The sequence below is a fragment of the Urocitellus parryii genome, chromosome 3 (assembly GCF_045843805.1).
Source record: "Urocitellus parryii isolate mUroPar1 chromosome 3, mUroPar1.hap1, whole genome shotgun sequence".
Taxonomy (NCBI): domain Eukaryota; kingdom Metazoa; phylum Chordata; class Mammalia; order Rodentia; family Sciuridae; genus Urocitellus; species Urocitellus parryii.
In genome coordinates, this window is record NC_135533.1 from 200,333,767 (window position 1) to 200,351,308 (window position 17,542).

General features: G+C 46.6%; 1 protein-coding gene across 2 annotated transcripts; it reads left to right on the forward strand.

The window, feature by feature from the left end:
- The first annotated feature begins 6,172 nt into the window (after positions 1–6,172).
- On the forward strand, positions 6,173–11,174 carry LOC144253527 (transmembrane protein 42-like). 2 transcript variants are annotated; one of them, XM_077795682.1, is made up of 3 exons: positions 6,173–6,427; positions 8,225–8,371; positions 9,193–11,174. In XM_077795682.1, the coding sequence occupies exons 1-3, from the start codon at positions 6,218–6,220 to the stop codon at positions 9,301–9,303; spliced, it is 468 nt and encodes a 155-aa protein (XP_077651808.1). In that variant the 5' UTR covers positions 6,173–6,217; the 3' UTR covers positions 9,304–11,174. The 2 variants fall into 2 exon arrangements, 1 of the variants encoding a protein (XP_077651808.1); XR_013343304.1 differs by lacking the exon at positions 6,173–6,427 and adding an exon at positions 6,495–6,720.
- The last annotated feature ends 6,368 nt before the right edge of the window (positions 11,175–17,542 follow it).

Here is a 17,542-nt window from a genome sequence, read left to right on the forward strand (position 1 = left end):
GCCTAAAAATCTGAGCAACTGTAAGTGTATATTTATTTTTCTAATTTGTTTCTTTTACCATGAAGTTAATTCTCATCAAGTCTTTCAAAATTTAAAGCTTTACATTAATATCTAACTTGGAGGCATAAAAATTTGCATTGTGTAGCCTTCAGCCTGAATTATAGATTGGAAAACAAACCTCACTGGAAATTTTTTGTCAAGAAATTAGATATATCAGCTTCAATCTGGAGTGTTAGTAAAAGAGAGCTGAGAAGCTTATACATTATCCCTTGTAAATGGGACAGTTATCAACCTGAGCTAGCTGAAAAAAAAATTAAAAGAATCGTACTCATTTATTATATTATAAACCTTAATACTGATAAAACAGTATTCATTCAAATGCGGGTCTCAGTGTTTAGTACAGAAAATCACCACTTACCTATCTTTTTACTATTTGGTTAGTTATAGCTGCCGAACTATGAAAGTTGAATTTAACAACGAGTCTCCATGCTAAATGCCCTAGGCACATTTTCAATGAATAATGGGTACTGTCTTCATAATGCTTTTAGTTTTCCCTATGTTTGTTCCTATATTTTAAAATGCAATTTAATGTCTGTTGAATCCAATAAAATTTGATATTATATTTTAGTTTCCTTTGCTTTTATTTTTTCTCATAATTTGGTGTTATGGTATTTTATAAAAATATTGACTCATGATGAATTGATAAAAATGCAAAATATGACCAACCAGTTATCACTGAGAGTTGAGAAGTACCACTCATATATGTCTGTAAAGCCCCCGAGGCTTGGCTGGCTGTTGTCATCTGGCTGAGCCTTCCCTCTTCATCCCTGGGACAATTATGGTGGGTGGGGATTCCATCCTTGAGAGCACAGCCACTGACAGAGACCAGGGGCTAGACCACAGCTGATGGGCTGAGGGGCCTACTTACCTGGTTCCTGAGCCCTGCAACTTTACCTGCTTTGGCTGGTCGGTTCCAGTTTCTGCAGAACACCAGAACAGCTGAGAATACAGTACAGTTGCTTTTTCTGGGGCCTGAGGGTGGCAGGAGACACCACTGTTGGGGGTCAGGCACCCAGGAGAGGCAGGGGTTGGATATGGCTACAGCTATTCAAGGCCTTAGTGTCACAGGTAATAGAGGCCCCGAGGAGGACTGTGGGCTTATATATTTTGGGATGTGGAAGAACAACACCTCTCTTTTCTGTTCTTTCTCTTCTAAAAAGAGGTCCCTAAACCTTTGGCTGGAGTTCAGAAATCTCCTCTTCCAATGGCTTCCCTGGAAACTCATGGAAACCTTGGTGGATTCTGCCTTGCCTTTCATGTTCCAGGTTCCTCTCTTGCTTCCTTTTCCTGGATTTGTCTCATCTGCTATGCGTTGCTGAGCTGCTGGTCCCCAAGTTGCTGATCTAAGCTACAGGTCCAGATTTCCCTCACTGGTTTAAGTTCTTCGGGGCTTCAGAGCAAGATTAGCCTAGCATGGTGTATACTAGATACTATTCAACAAACATTTTAGTCCTGGATTTAATCACTGTGCTGGGCTTTATGGGGCTTGGAAAATACAGGCTAAATGTTAAGGCGAGGGCTGGGGCTGTAGTTCCGTGGTCGAGTGCCTGCCTAGCATGCATGAGGCACTGGGTTCCATCCTCAGCATCACATAAAAATAAATAAAATAAAGGCATTCTATCCATCTACAACTACAAAAAAATTTAAATCTTAAGGAGGAAAAGGGTCATAATGCCTGTAACTTATTTGCAAATGTTTGGGGTGGGGGTATAAAAGGAAGATGCATTAATTAGGTGGGCTAATTTCAAAAGGTGGGAAATACTCTAATAACACAGAGCATTTTGTAAACTATTTTTTAAGATGCTTTCCTTTGATCCTGGTATGGCAGGAGGGTGTGCAAGGGGTTTCCTCTCAATCTGTGATGTTTCTTCTCTTCCATCCACACCCGTGGGTAAGTGTTCTTCTTGGCCAGACATGCCTCCCTGCACTTCACCTGGAGGACATCAACCAGGCCTCCCAACTTCCTGCCCCCAAAGCAGAGGGACTCATTCAAATGTGCCCATGACCAGTTCAACTGCCCATGCACAGGGAGGCCCTCTCTGGATCCCCAGAGGAGCATGGAACTGAGATATGACTGAGTGGGAAGAGTGGGAAGAACCCTGAATCGGGTGGGAAGACCTGCAACCTAGGGAGTCCTTGCCGGTCTGGCATTGCCCACCTACCCCCAGGCAACTGTAGCCTCCAGAAACCACTGACGCTCTAGAAAGGATCCGGAATGTGAGGGGCCGAGTCTCCTCCATTGGCATTTCCTCCCACCGTGCACCCATGACAAACTGTTTCCTGGCAGGTGGTGGTGTAGAGGGGTTGGGAGGTTCAGCTCCTGCCCTGGATCTCTTCTTAGGAAAGCAAACCCCACATACCTGATCTTGTGCTTCCATCATTAGAGCCAATTCCTTCAAGTTTTCTGCTGTCTCCAAGTGCCCTCTACTGGCTACAGGAAATTCTACCACGCGGCCTGCTCAGTGGTTTCATTAATGAGGTTCTAGGCATAACGTTAGTTAGAAGAGATCGAAATAAAAACACAAGACTCAATTACCTTATTTCTATTGCTAGGTCCGAGATGGCTCCCCTCTCTGGTTCGCTCCTCTAAACTGCCCAGCAGGACAGCAGGAATTACTCAGGGCTAGCAGGAGAGAGAGAGAGAGAGAGAGAGAGAGAGAGAGAGAGCATGCTGGGGACTAGCCTTTTATTAGGGAACAAGAGATTCAGGGGAGAATTCCATCCAATGAAGGTTGAGGGGGGGCTGCACTCCAAGGTCAGGGTCAGTGATTGGGTCCCCGGGGTCAGTGGTCAGGCACACGGATGGGCTCTCTCATCAGGAAAGGGTCGGGAAAAACTTCGACTTTTGCCAAAGTGCCTCAGACCCTTAACGGGAGGCACCCGATCACGTGTGAGAATGGCTCCCCACAGTTTATGTGAAATGTTCAGAAAATGCAAAACAATGGGAAGCAGGAAGCAGATCATTGGTTGCTTGGCTTGGAGTATGAAAGACTGTATGCCATGTGGGAACATTTCAGGCATAAACTGTGGGAGTTTGTGCACATGGGCTATGCAACTCTAAATGACTTGGAAAAGTCGAAGTTTTTCCCGACCCTGAGTTGCCGGCCACGACCCTGACCTTGGGAAGCTGAGGTAGGAGGACTGCAAATTCATGACCATCATGAGCCAACTTATCAAGACCCTATCTCAAAATAAAAATTGTGCTGGGGATGAAGCTCAATGTTAGAAAACCCCTAGGTTCATCCAAAGTACCAACAAACACATACATTTTAAAAAATTTTTTTAAAGAATTGGGGCTATAACTCAGTTGAAGAGCACTTGCCTAGACTGTAAGAAGCCCTGGGTTCAATCACTAATACTGCCAAAAAGAAAAGAAATAAGTGAATTTTACAGTTTTTGAGTTATACCTCTTAATAAAGCTGTAGAAAGAAGTTTAAATTTAATGTATGTTTGAAGTCTCAAGGAATAGTAGTAAATCCCTAAGGGCCGGGTATGTAAAAGGAATTTAAAAGGTAGCAACTGCCTTGGAGGGAGAAGGTAGAGTACTGACATTGGTAGTGAAGAGGCTTGGGTCTTATCACCTGTGTTAGCTAGGGCTGCCATAACAAATGACAGACTGGGTGACTTAAAGCAACAGTTTATTTTCTCACAGTTCTGGGGCCAGAAGTCCAAAATCAAGGTGTGTTGGCCCGGAAGAGCATATGCCCCATGCCATTCTCTCAGTTCCTGGTGTTGCCAACAATCCTTTGTATTCCTTTGCTTGTAGAAGTGTCACTCCATTCACAGTATCACATATATCATGGGGTTCTCCCTACTGCTCCCCGCCTTTTATCAAACCCAAGACCTTATGCATGCTAGATAATCACCCTACCACCAAGCTGCACACGCCCCTGCACCGCTTTTCTTATGAGGACCCAGTCATATTGGATTAGATTACTGCGATTACACGTGCAATTACCCTATTTCCAAATAAAGTCACGCTTACAGCTACCAGCAGTTAAGACCTTAACCTATCTTTTTAGGGGACACAATTTAACCCGTAACATCACTCATAGCAAGGAAAGAAGACAAGGTAGTCCTCAGGACATGGAGTTAGGATTGAGAACCCAAGGAGTACAGGGATCTGGTCTTACGCATCCAGGTTACTATGATGCTTGGAACAGGAAGGGCCTGGCCCAGATTATGTGCTCATTTGTTTGAACAGAAGAAAAGACAGGCACAGAGGAATGGACACCATGAAAAGAAACGACACTGAGGCAAGGCTGGAGAAAAAAGGGTGGCAGAAGGCACTCATTGCCCAGGTCATCACAGCCCCCACCATCACCCCAGGGGCTTCATGCTTTAAAATTCCCTCTTTGCCCCCTTTTAGATTATGACATCTGGCTCTTCTAGGTGAGGAGGAGTCTAGGGTTTCCCAGAACTCAATGGATCATTTTTTTGCTTATAAGCCATCTTTAAGTTTTGTTTTAATTTTTTTTAAGTAAATGTGGAATGGGAGATTCCCCTCGTTTACCCAGTTGAGGCAATTCTGGCTTGCATCGTTTTTTTAGTAAGTTTGTCCACAGTGTATTCAAACATCTGTAGAAAGGTCACAGATGAGTTGGTCGCACTATCCAGTGCTGCAGCAGGAACAGAAAAAGGCATGTATTTTTCTGCCCTGACAAAGTCCTGTGAGGAGACATGTATGCTGCAGGATGCCCATGTGCACTTAGAACAACAGTTACTTAAAGCTTTGCTCCTCAGTGTGGTCCTTTAACCAGTAGCACTGCTACTGTCTTGGAGGAGCTCGTTAGAGCCTCAGTCCAGCTCCAGATAGCTTCAATGCAATGCCCTGCACTAGGCCTTAGACATCTGAAAACAACTGAATGTGTAATTAACTATCCTCAAGGAGCTGGCAGGCTAGTACAGACAGACAACCAGAGGAACCACCACAGGACTGGTGAAAATTTCAGAGCAGGTGGCTTGAAGATGCTCAACTGCTAGCCCTAGAAAAGACATTGTTTGTTCTAAGAGAACCCCTTGTACATTATGTAGTCTTGATCAGGCAGACACCACTTGATTTCTTGAAGATTCAAAGAAAGGAATTTTAAGGGGAACATTTTTTGAGCGGGGGTTTACTTTATTTTTTCTGAGCTTCAATTTTCTCATCTGCAAAATGGGACAGTCTGTACCTCATAGGAGTTACAGGGATCATCCATGATTTTATTTGAGCCACAATCCACTCTATGGGCGAAGCAAGGTGGCACACAAAGACTTCCATGAAAACTCCCAGAACAGGGAACAGAATGCTGTTGAACATTATGTGTGCTGTGAAATAATTTGTGTTTTAGAAAAGTCCCAGGCTGGCGAGGTAGTTCACCTCACCTGCTGAGCATGCCAGGAGGAGGCGAGGGATTCAATTCTCAGCATGGAAGCTGGGGGATGGGGTGGGCTGGGGATCCCATATATAAAATACTTTAAACATTTGTACTCTATATAACTAAATATGCATAGAGAAAAAGTACTAATTTTCCTGGAGAGTGGAAATAGCATACATTCCAACAGTTCTATGATTTCAAGAAAATGCAATTTTTAAATGACATTATAAAGACACATAATTGCATAGAAGATCAGAGGTGACGTTGATCTGAGCAGAGTGACTACGGACGACTTCTCACTGCCTACCCTCAGGTTAACTTCCCACGTAGGGCGCACCACCCTCTCTCCACCCCAGCCTCCTTTCTCAGTCCGGAGGCGTCCAGCGCCCTCTGTCGAAGCAGCTCTTCACTGTACGTGTCTGGACCTAGAAAGAACAGGTGAGCGGGCAGGAGGCGTGGGAATGCAGGTGACTCGCGGTTCCGACGAGTCAGGACTGGGCATGAATACGCTGCGGGGGTCGGTGCAGGGCAGCGCTGTGTGGCCGGGGTTGAGGCCGCAGGTTGCAAGCGGCTGTCGTTCCGCACCCACAGCCGCCACGCGGGCCCCGGACCTGGCGTCTACACTGCGGGCCCGGCACCACCCTGCGTAAGACGGGAGCTGCGGACGACGGGCTCACGTAAGCACGTCACGTGGCCGCCTCCGGAGCGTGGACCGTCACGTGGGCACGTCCTCAGCGCTCGGGCTCCGGCGGGCGGGCGCGCGGCTGACAGCCGGCGGCGGGCAGCGGGTGGCAGGCATCATGGCGGCGCGGTCGCTGCCGCAGCCACAGCCGCAGCCCCCTAGGGGCGCCGTGTCGGCCACCGCCTACCCCGACACGCCAGCCGAGGTGCCCCCGCACCTGCAGGCCGGCGCGATGCGGCGCCGCTTCTGGGGCGCGTTCAACTGCCTGTGCGCCGGCGCGTTCGGGGCCCTGGCCGCCGCCGCCGCTAAGCTGGCCTTCGGCAGCGAGGTGCAGCCCGGGGCGGGCGGCGGGGGGCGGCGGGCGGGCGCCGCGGGCTCCGGGGCGGGCGGGGGGCCTGCAGCCGGCGCCGCAGTGAGCCGGGCAGGCGGGAGCGGCCTCCTCCCGAGTCGCGCCGACCCGGGTCCCGCGCGGGCGGTAAGAGACGGCGGACGAGGCCTCCTCCTGACAGGTCTAAAACCTTCCCTGCGGTTGGGCTAGTTCCGCTCTGGGGGAGACCGCCACCTCCCACCTCTCATTTTAAGTCCCCTGTGCCTCAGACTTTCTCTGCACGCGATTCCAAGGTGAGAAACCCGCTGCCCATCGCTCTTCTGTCATTATCGGGTGTTCTGGCCGGTCTACCCTATTGCCAGGAAAATTGGGCGTGTGGGGTACCCTAGGCATACGGGGATACTGGAAAGAACCGTCTGGAAATTCCCCTGAACTGAGAACCCTCCCCCCCAGCAGCCTCCCTCCAGGGCTCAGGTGCATCCCCTTCGCCTCCCATCCCCAGTCTCTGCTTGATAGAGGAGTCTCATTGCATCCCCAACCCAGAGTTGGGCTCAAACCCCACCGTCTGTTTAGGGCTAAGTCAGTGGGAGCTGCCACGCTTGCAGTTGGTGTACTGTGGAGTGTGATTCTTGGGGTAAGTGGTCCAAAGTAAAACAAATGACTCTGTGGACTGGGAAGTTTTTTAGTCTTTATCAGTTGCCACCCAGCCTTCATAACCTTGTATGTCAGCAGGCTGCCACTGGACCATAAGATGCCTTGTGTAAATTCTAAGGAAGCACTCTCAGTTAGTAGAGTGCTTGCCTTGTATGCACAAAGCCCTGAGTTCAATCCCCAACACCACCACCACCAAAAAAAAAGGCACTCTTTTCTCAAATATTTAGCTTCTGGTAAACCTAAGAGAAATAAGTAGGAGGTCTAGATAGGCCCAATCCATGGAAGAGGCATGCATGTCTGCAGGCAGTTTCCTTATTCTCAGCCAAGCAAGAAGGTCTATATAGGTTTTGTATAGGAGGCTTCTAAAGATTCCCTTTTCTCTCAAGGTTTTTTCTTTAAAAAAAAAAAAAAGAAGAAGAAAGAAAAAATTCTTTAGGTCCTTGAAGTGATGCTTGGAATGACTCACATCACTTCCGATGGTGTATCCCCAGTCAGGACTGTGTCCTGGTTAAAAGCGTGGAACTACAGTGTCTAGGGTTGAATCCTATGGGCTCTCATACTGAGGCACTTTAGGCAAGTTATGCAGTGCCCCTGGTTCTTTATCTGTAAAATGAAGTTAAGGAATAAGCAAGAATGCACCGAAAACACCTGCACAGGTAAAGTCTTAGCACAAAAGAGGCCCAGGAATGCCCTGAGGAGCTGGCCTGAATGAACTTGTAACTTGGGGATTGGGGTGCCTCGTGGAGGGAGGTATGGCCAATTTGTGCCTTACCTGATCCTGGGAAGTAAGGACTCCCCCACACACACACTTATAAGCACATACCAAGTAATAACTACCAGGCCCTGTGGTCTGCAAGCGTTGGTTCCTGTGGGACCAGTAAGAGAGGTCTGTGTTCACAGGAAAATACTAATTCTGGGTTAGTGTTTCACAGCCAGCAAGAGTCTTCTCTGACTGTTCCGTCTGGAAGATGGGTCTGCTGCCCACTGAGGGTTAAGTGAAAATCTGCCCTAGATTGTTTTGAGTCTCCATGGGCTGTGGTGCCATCTTAGTAGGGGTCTGGCTGCCACAGTTATGTCCCTGGGTGAGCTGTAAGGGGAGCTGCAGGTGGATGGGCATGGCTGCAGCGACACTTTCTCCCACAGGTGAACATGAGCTTATGCATCTTAGGCATTATTGTGATGGCGAGCACCAATTCCCTGATGTGGACCTTCTTCAGTCGGGGCCTCAGTTTCTCCATGTCTTCAGCCATTGCATCTGTCACAGTGACTTTTTCAAACATCCTCAGCTCAGTGAGTAGCCTGAGGGTCTCAAAAAATACTTTTTAAGGTGGAGTTGGTCTGTGACATGCACTTCCCAGGCTGGTGCGCTAAATCGGGGAACAAAACATATTCCTTGCATCCAAGTATACCACGATAAAAACAAAACTCCAGCACAGCCCTGAGCAGATGCAAGAAGTGATGAGCTACCTTGTTAACTGGATCTGGGTGAGGAAGGTGGTCCCTCAAAAAACGACCACATTTTTGAGCACTGGTCTGCAGAACATCGGATCCCAGCTTCCGGCCCAATCCAGCCAGGGTTCCTCATCATATTCCTGGGCCAGTAGTGGATCCAGTTCCAGGGGGAGGTGCTAATGGGTCTTGGGGGTAAATTTGGTTTTCCTGCACAGAGGTCAGGATCTGCTTTCTTCTTTTGTTGCTTTACATGGGCAAACAGGTGCCAAAACTCGGCCCAGGGGAGGGGATGGAGCGGGCGGGGAGAGGCACTTGGCACCTGGCAGTTAGGCAAGGCTTGTGCTGCTCCCTTTTCTGCTCACACAAAAAGGGGCGCGGGAAGCTGGCTCCACTACTGTCCACCTGTGATTGACATGGTGGGAGGTGGCCATCTCAGCAGCCTCAACAGCAACCTGGCAAGAGTTCCAGAGATCAGGGCCCTCTGGGGTGCCCCAGCTCCAGGACAGTGTCTGACACACAGTGGTGCAAGTGGCATCACTGCTCCCTCCTTGACACCTCCCCCTGGCTCCTTTCTTGCCATTTCTAGGATGTCTGATTTCAAGTGAAGTCGAGAGAGCAACAAGGGATCCTCAATTTATTTCCTTTTAATGTTCTAACAGGTGGTTGTTGAGGCGGCTAAAGATTGTGGTCTGGAGCAAAGTAAAATCACAGGTATTAAGACCATGCATCAGAAAGCTGGTGAAGGAACAAGTAATCATGAGACATCATGATTGTAGAGGTCATCCTCATTCATAACTCAAGCATTAGGGGAAAAAAAAGAAAAAGAGAAAAAAAAAAAAAGAGGCTGCACCAAAAAGCATGCACAATGATGTCCTGGGATGATCCCCCGACCCTCCCCACCCACCTGTGCCCCTGCAGCAGCTCAGCCCCCCAGAGACCTCCTGGGAGAAAACGGATTAGGATCTCAGGGGCCATGAGGAGTCAAAGGCCAGGAAGATTCCAAAGGCTGTGAACTAGAAACTTCTAGCTCCTTATGGGACGTTTTCTCTCGGGTTTGACAAAAAAAAGAAAAGAAAAAGGCAAACAAAACATAACTGATTGGTGCCCCAAACCCTACAGATCCACACACAGCTGACTATGTCATAAAAGAAAACCAGGAACCAGATGAAACAAACAACAAATGATAACCAAAAAAACAAAAAAAAAAAAAATGGGAGGCACATACATTGAAGGAAGTGAGGACAAAGCCAAAGCACAAAAATGGTGAGCGGGGCCAGAGGAGCAAGGCAAGACTGCGATGCCCCAACTGTGGTCTGGTGGGGCTCTGTGTGTCAAAGGAGGCTCCCGTGGCGCCTGGTACGGCAAGCAGCCTCACAGCCACTGGGAGCTCCAGGCAAATGGGAGGGAGAGGGGGAAAAAAACATTTAAAATAGGCTTTATGAATCTTTGTTCCTCAAGCAATAAATGAAATGGTTCAGGAACTCAGATAACCGAGAAATTGCTGCAAGCCAAACAAAAATGGACGAAGCTATGAAGAGAAGGCAACCGAACAATCACGATTCTCTTGCTGCGATAAGGTCTAGAAACAGAAGCAACAGAAGGCCTGGAAAAGCCATCCCAAATATCAGGGATGATGGGTTATTCAGGAAGGAGAGGGGGGAAAAGCAGTCAACAGGTAGAATTAAGACAAAACAGTTGAAAGAGAGAGAACATTAAAAAAAAAAAAATAAGGCAAGGCTGAATTTAACATTAGAAATATACCCCCATCAAAACACATGGCCAGAAGATCAAATGAAAAGGTCACAAATGCACACTTTCTCCTCCACCCCATTAAGTATTAGATCTTTGATCACAACAGGTAGGGTAAGAAGGATGTTTTAGAGATACAGTTGCATCAACAGAAGCAAAACCCATCTTAAACAAATGGGTTTTGGGGATAAGAAAAGGCTGCTAAAAATTCAGAAGTCACCACTCCCCAGAGCAATGGATAGCTTTAGAAGACCAAGGAAGATCAACGAGGGTCAAAAGTGCCAAAGCGGGAGATTCGGCCCCTCCAAAATACCACTGGGATGCCTGGATGCGGGAGCTCTCCCGTGTCACCATGGATGGCCTGGCCGCTGCTGCACCTCCCTTCCTTGGGATGACACAACACAGAGACAGTGAGTCACCTGGGGATGGGCTTGCCAGAGCTCCTCCTGCTTGCCACAGAGAAGCAAAGGGATGCTTGCGACAGCCCTGGGTGCAGGAAGAGAGGAGATTCCCAAACCAAGAGACACGTAAAACCTTCTTCTTGGCAGGCAGCAGGGGCTCAGGGTGAGGGTTCACTCCGGAAGTCACCAAGACTATTTCACACACCAAAGCCCCTGCCCCTCTAAACAAGTTCTTTTCAGAGAATGGTAATGTGGGTTCATCTCATGCTGCTCACTTTGGGGACATGAAGGACAGGACTTCTTAGAATTAATGCTTTCTCTACTTAAATTCTTCCTCTCTCTCAACCTGACCAGAAAGTTCCTGGGTGCTACAGTGGATGGGGGAGGTATTACACTTGATCTCAGTCAAAAGGCTGAGATGCGATTAATGTGCAGGGATTAAAATGTATTAATTTACATTTACCAATAAAGAGCCCCAGACTTTTCTTATATTCAATTGCTATTCCTCTCCCTGAATTCTGATGCTGATATAGAATTTGGTAAGTTTTAAATTCAGTTAATCCTCGATTATTCAAACTCTTCTACGCTGGCAAACTGTAGGTAGTTGGCTTGCAGGTTTTTTCTTCTGAAAACATATCACACATAAGCACACACAGGGTCACTCACTACCAGATCAGATGCCAAGGACTGCATGATTCCAGATATTTCCCCAGGTAAAAGGGCTCCATGTGTATAAATGCTGAATAGACTGACCTGCAACATCTTCTGTGGGCCTAGCTTTAATCTCACACTTTCTTCACCTTTAAGGATCTAGGCATCCAAGATAATTCACCTGAATGGTCCATCCGGCCAGCCAACTACTGACTTAACTGTGTGAACTTAACTCTTAATCGTCTGCCACATAGAGGCTCTTCCCTACACATAAAAATCTAAAATACAGAACACTGTCAGGACAAGATATGGACTGTTTCTAATCACGTGCATTTCTTATGTGAATTAGAACAAAAAACATGTCACTGAAATAAAGTAAAACTATAATCTAAATATTGTTTAAAACAATCCATTTTAATCATCTAAATTATTTACAATACAATAACATGGATCATTTTAAAGACATTGGATTTTAAAAAATCACCAAGTGATACTTCAAATAACACATTAAAATATATTAATAAAATTTTTTCAGTGCTCAAAACTCCCCCCACCCCTGACATGGGACAGCAGGCTCTAGACAAAAGTGCCTAAAATACAAGTCTTCCCAGTTTGCCCATCACACCAGTTGTTAAGAAAAAGGGTTAATCAATTTGTTTTCAAAATTTCTCCCTATGAAATTTTCCTGGAGAGAATGGTGGATCCCAGGACTGTGGCTAAGTGTGGATGATGGACCAAAGCAGAGACCAGACCAGATGGATACAAATCCCCAAACAGAGGATGCCCCAAGTCTTCCCACCGAGGCTCATCTGTCTGCCTGTGACTCACTGGTTGTATACAGAGAGCCACCTGGAGCCTCGAGGATGATTTATGTACAGAGTAAAATGCTTCCCACATTCCAAACATCAAAATGGTTCTGTCATTCCCAACAGAGAAAAAAAGAGCCAAATCAGAGTACATCCTTCCCCCTCTGATGAGCTTTTAGAGATGAGTCTTATCAGGAAAACAAGTTCAAAAGAACTCTAGGTCATTCAAACAATGAGACCATCCCTAAATTAATTTTAACAACCTAGATAATTCCTTTTTGAATTCACATATCTTGAGCCTGACCCTTCTACAGTTTCAACTGTAACTGTGCATGCCTCACCTCAAATAACATTGCTGGGGTGGATTTGCTGCAGGTTTCAGTAAGGAGGGCCTAGGAAGAACGGTCACTGCCTATGGTGACTTTTTAGTCCTCATGACTAGTTTCCTGGCTCCTTTCCACCAGGAGCTGCTCCCTTCCTTTTTACGTAAGCCAGTGCTTATGGTTGGGACTTTAGTCCCATCACCAGTTCCCTCTCTCCCTCGGACCTCCAAGAGAAGTTGTTTGTCAGCATGATAGCTTCTGTTCAACTTCTCAAAGATGCACCCAGTGGTGGTCCTTGAACTTCCTGGATTCACCTTCTACCTGTAAAGCTGTGGGGAGGGCACTGTCTACCCTTTCAGCACAAGTCACTCAGATACTATTCTTCAAGGACACCTGCCTGCCAGATGGCCACTAGGACAGGGGTAGGATGGCTAACACAGCCAGTTGCCCTTGGTTGACGGTGTAGATACTACATAGATAAGCATCTTCATTTTTGCACAAACTTAATCCGGTAACTTAATTGCTTAAAAAAAATCAAACCATAAATAAATCTAAATGCTAAACCATTGTCAACTTTACCTATGACTCCTTGGAAGTTGACAACAAAGGAAAAAGAAAAGTCAGGCCAATTCAAGTCTCTTGACCACAGCTGTCAGAAATTAGCCAGGGGATGGGAGACACCACCAAGAACCTTGGCTCCTTCCTGCCTTGTGTTTTTGTGGGGAGTGTTGGAGTCTCTGCAGATGAACATTGTGAATCACAAAGATGAATGTCCTTCCTTCAAAGGTGGTGACTCAGAAATGTTACAAGGATGACAGCACTGGGTCAATTCATCTTTTTCAGGGTCTGTCCCCTTATCACACAGAGCTTTGCAGCATGTGGATCTGGGAGATCCAGGAAGAGTAAAGGGTAACTATCTGGGGCATAGGGTGACCACAGACCCTTGCTCCCAGGGCCCTGAGTAGAAAGCTTCCCATTCTAGGGGCAACTGAGATGGGTCATTCTACAAACTCAGGCTCACCTTCAGAGACTGGGGTAGGGGAGTGGGGAGGCAAGATCAGCTCAATGTCTTTTCTAGATTCATCTAGAGTCTTCTGGAAGAATTTAATGACATTCTGTTAGGGTTTATTTGGTTAATCACTTTGAAAAATTCCAATTTGAACATGTGTAAGCTAGAAAGAAAGTGACATATATGCCTTCATTGAAGTAATTAAAGTCAAAAGGCTGGTCTATCAAGTGTTGTCAGGAATCCTGAAAGTTTTCTGGGCTTCTCTCTCTCTCAGTGCAACCCACAGGTAACAGATTCTGTCATTTGCTTTCAGAATGACCCAGAACTCACAATTCCCCTAGCACTGCCCAGGTCATAAACTCAAATGGGGAGTTAAGAAAACCTTCATGAAGAAGGTGACACCAGAGGTCAGGTGCTGGATAGGCAGCTCATTATAGAGTCACACTGGTGCAGAAGGCCGAGCTGGCTGAATTAAGGTGAAAGTACAGAGTGTCCAGAAGGGCTCCTCCTATTCTGTGCTGGACACCAGGCAAAGGAGGCACCTGGCTGTGGTCCCCTGACAAGTGTCCAACAGACAGTCTGTAATGACTTGGATTTGAACTTGAGCAGAGAGGGAAGCTCCCAGAGAACTTGTTCTAGAACGTTCCTCAGGTTTCCTAGGAGATGGGGGCACAACACAAACAGCACATCCACACACAAAGAAAGAAGCCAGGAGGAGGCATCTCCTGCTCCACCTCAGTCCCTCGGCCCCTCCTAGAGCTGAGATGTTGTCAAAGCCCTGTCTTCTGACTGAATAAGTCTCCAGCAGAATCCAGGCTGGGCCACACTTATAAAAGAAGGACAGAACGCTCCTGTGTCTCTCTCTGAGAGGTTTCTCTCTACTTTGGGGAAGAAGGACTTCAACTAACAAGTGATGAGCTAGGAAGATGGGTTTCCAGTGAACACTAGACGCTGCAGTTTACAGAACCAAATGGTTATTCTCTTCCTGACTGGAAAACAAGTGTGGAGTTGGAGCTTGAATAAGACAAACTTTGGCCTCAATAGGAACCTCTGCAGTATACATTTTTTTTTTCATCCATTCACTCAAATGCTATTTTCTGAGATGATTGTGGTCCAGGCACTGTGCTGCGCACCAGAGATGCTGAAATGAGAGCTGAAAGGGACTGACATCAGGCTTCCTCATTCTAGTGGGAAGTGATAAATCAAGTCAAAGAGCAAAGATGTGGAATCATTTGCACTTGGACACCTAGTGACATTTCAAAGTCAACTGTGCATATACTTCAACTCATGGATTTCTCCTGAAACTTTATCCACCTAATACCTTCCCCAACTCAACTGATGGCAACTCCATCCTTCCAGCTGCTTAGGTCAAAAGCCCTGGGACGATCTTTGACTCCTCTCAACTTTCCATCTAATCCTCAGCAAACCTCTTTGTCAGATTCGCTTCAAAATGCATTTAGAATTAACCCTCTCTTCACCTCTTTCTCCACCACCACCTGGGATGGAGCCACCAACTATCCGTCTCCTGGATGATTGTGCTAGCCCCCCAATTGATATGACCGCCTCTATTCTAGAGTTTATATGCATCATCATAGCAATGTGCTAGGATCTTTGTTTCTAAACAGGCCTCAGAGCTATGGTTTATCATCACGATTTCCTTCCTTCTCTGAATTTTCCACCCTGGAAAGCCCGTCTAATAGGCCTGGCCACATATGGTTTGGATCTTGCTAAAATGAAAATTTTCATTACTCTCACAAAGAATTCCGACCAACAGAGGACAAAGTTGAACTAGGTGCTGGAGGAATGTCATCACAATTATCAACCAGTAGGAAGGACTGGCTTTTTTTTTCAACAGAGAGAATATGGGGAATTGCTTAAGAAGGGGATGGAAGATTGAAAAAGCAAAAGGGAACGTTGGGAAAACATAGTGCTGATAACCACAGGAATCAGAGCCCCCACTTCTGTAAGACTTGGGGAGCAAAGGAAACAGGTTAGAATAAAATAAACTGAGAAGGCCGTAGCAGGGGGTCCTGAGCAGGGGAACCCAGAGCTCTGAGGGGAGGGTGCGTCTCCACTTCCCTCCCTGAGCAGGAGGAAGGAGTGTTGTGCTGAGGCAGGTCTAGGATGAGGGAGAGCGATGCTGTTGCCAGGGTGGAGAAGCACTGCTGAGGGAGACAGCTCACAGGCAGGAAGAAACAGGTCTCCTGCTTCTCCTCCTGCCCTCAGGGGTCTCCCTATCTGCAGCACCTGACACAGAAGCCTCAGCAGGGTATATAATGGCGAATTCAGAGCTAAGAGACAGTAACTTAATCATTAGATTTTCCCCTGATTTTTTGTTTGTCTAAACAATGCCACATATTTCCTTTGCTCCCCCAGTCCTACAGAATTGAGGGCTCTGATTCCCGTGGTTATCAGTACCATTGCTTTTTCAATTTTCTCTTTTGCTTTTTCAATCTTCCATCCCCTACTTAAACAATTCCACAGTTAACACTACAATGCAACCACAGATTCTAGTTCATCAAGTCAGGGTCAAGAAGGACAAGATGTGGCCTGGACATCTCCTATAGATCCTGGACTTCTGTTTGAAGAAAACCATGCATTTATGTTTCTTTGCATGAGGGGTGGCTGTATCATCAAGTGGAAATGTTCACTGATGATGTTTGTTTTGAGGTTAAATAAGAGACGAAGGGCCCATCCCAAGGCATCAACTTCTCCCCACTGCTCTGTGCCATGAGGGGGATTTTTCTAGAAGCAAAAAATAACAAATTATGTTTAAAAGCTTCATCACTTAACCAGAAATTCATTATATTTAACAAAAAGGTGCTTTATACCATGGAAGTCCCCACACCAGCACTACCTGAAGAATGGTCTGAGGGCTCATGTCAGGCTGCAAACTGTCCACAATGAGATAAGAAGGGAAATTGAGAGTAAATGGTTAGATGCATTTTGGACAATTAACATTGTCATGAAGTCCAAGCACATGACCAAGCATGTGGGTCCGCTCAAGTGTCATGGAACACTTGGGTGGAGTTGCAGGTGGCATGAGCCACTAACTAATGATCACCTTACAACAAGTGATGCTTTAAGGTTTGTTTGGCAATCTTTAGTTAAGGAAACCTCCATGAAGAAGGTGACACCAGAGGTCAGGTGCTGGATAGGCAGCTCATTATAGAGTCACACTGGTGCAGAAGGCCGAGCTGGCTGAATTAAGGTGAAAGTACAGAGTGTCCAGAAGGGCTCCTCCTATTCTGTGCTGGACACCAGGCAAAGGAGGCACCTGGCTGTGGTCCCCTGACAAGTGTCCAACAGACAGTCTGTAATGACTTGGATTTGAACTTGAGCAGAGAGGGAAGCTCCCAGAAAACTTGTTCTAGAATGTTCTTCAGGTTTCCTAGGAGATGGGGGCACAACACAAACAGCACATCCACACACAAAGAAAGAAGCCAGGAGGAGGCATCTCCTGCTCCACCTCAGTCCCTCGGCCCCTCCTAGAGCTGAGATGTTGTCAAAGCCCTGTCTTCTGACTGAATAAGTCTCCAGCAGAATCCAGGCTGGGCCACACTTATAAAAGAAGGACAGAACGCTCCTGTGTCTCTCTCTGAGAGGTTTCTCTCTACTTTGGGGAAGAAGGACTTCAACTTACAAGTGATGAGCTAGGAAGATGGGTTTCCAGTGAACACTAGACGCTGCAGTTTACAGAACCAAATGGTTATTCTCTTCCTGACTGGAAAACAAGTGTGGAGTTGGAGCTTGAATAAGACAAACTTTGGCCTCAATTGGAACCTCTGCAGTATACATTTTTTTTTTCATCCATTCACTCAAATGCTATTTTCTGAGATGATTGTGGTCCAGGCACTGTGCTGCGCACCAGAGATGCTGAAATGAGAGCTGAAAGGGACTGACATCAGGCTTCCTCATTCTAGTGGGAAGTGATAAATCAAGTCAAAGAGCAAAGATGTGGAATCATTTGCACTTGGACACCTAGTGACATTTCAAAGTCAACTGTGCATACATCAACTCATGGATTTCTCCTGAAACTTTATCCACCTAATACCTTCCCCAACTCTACT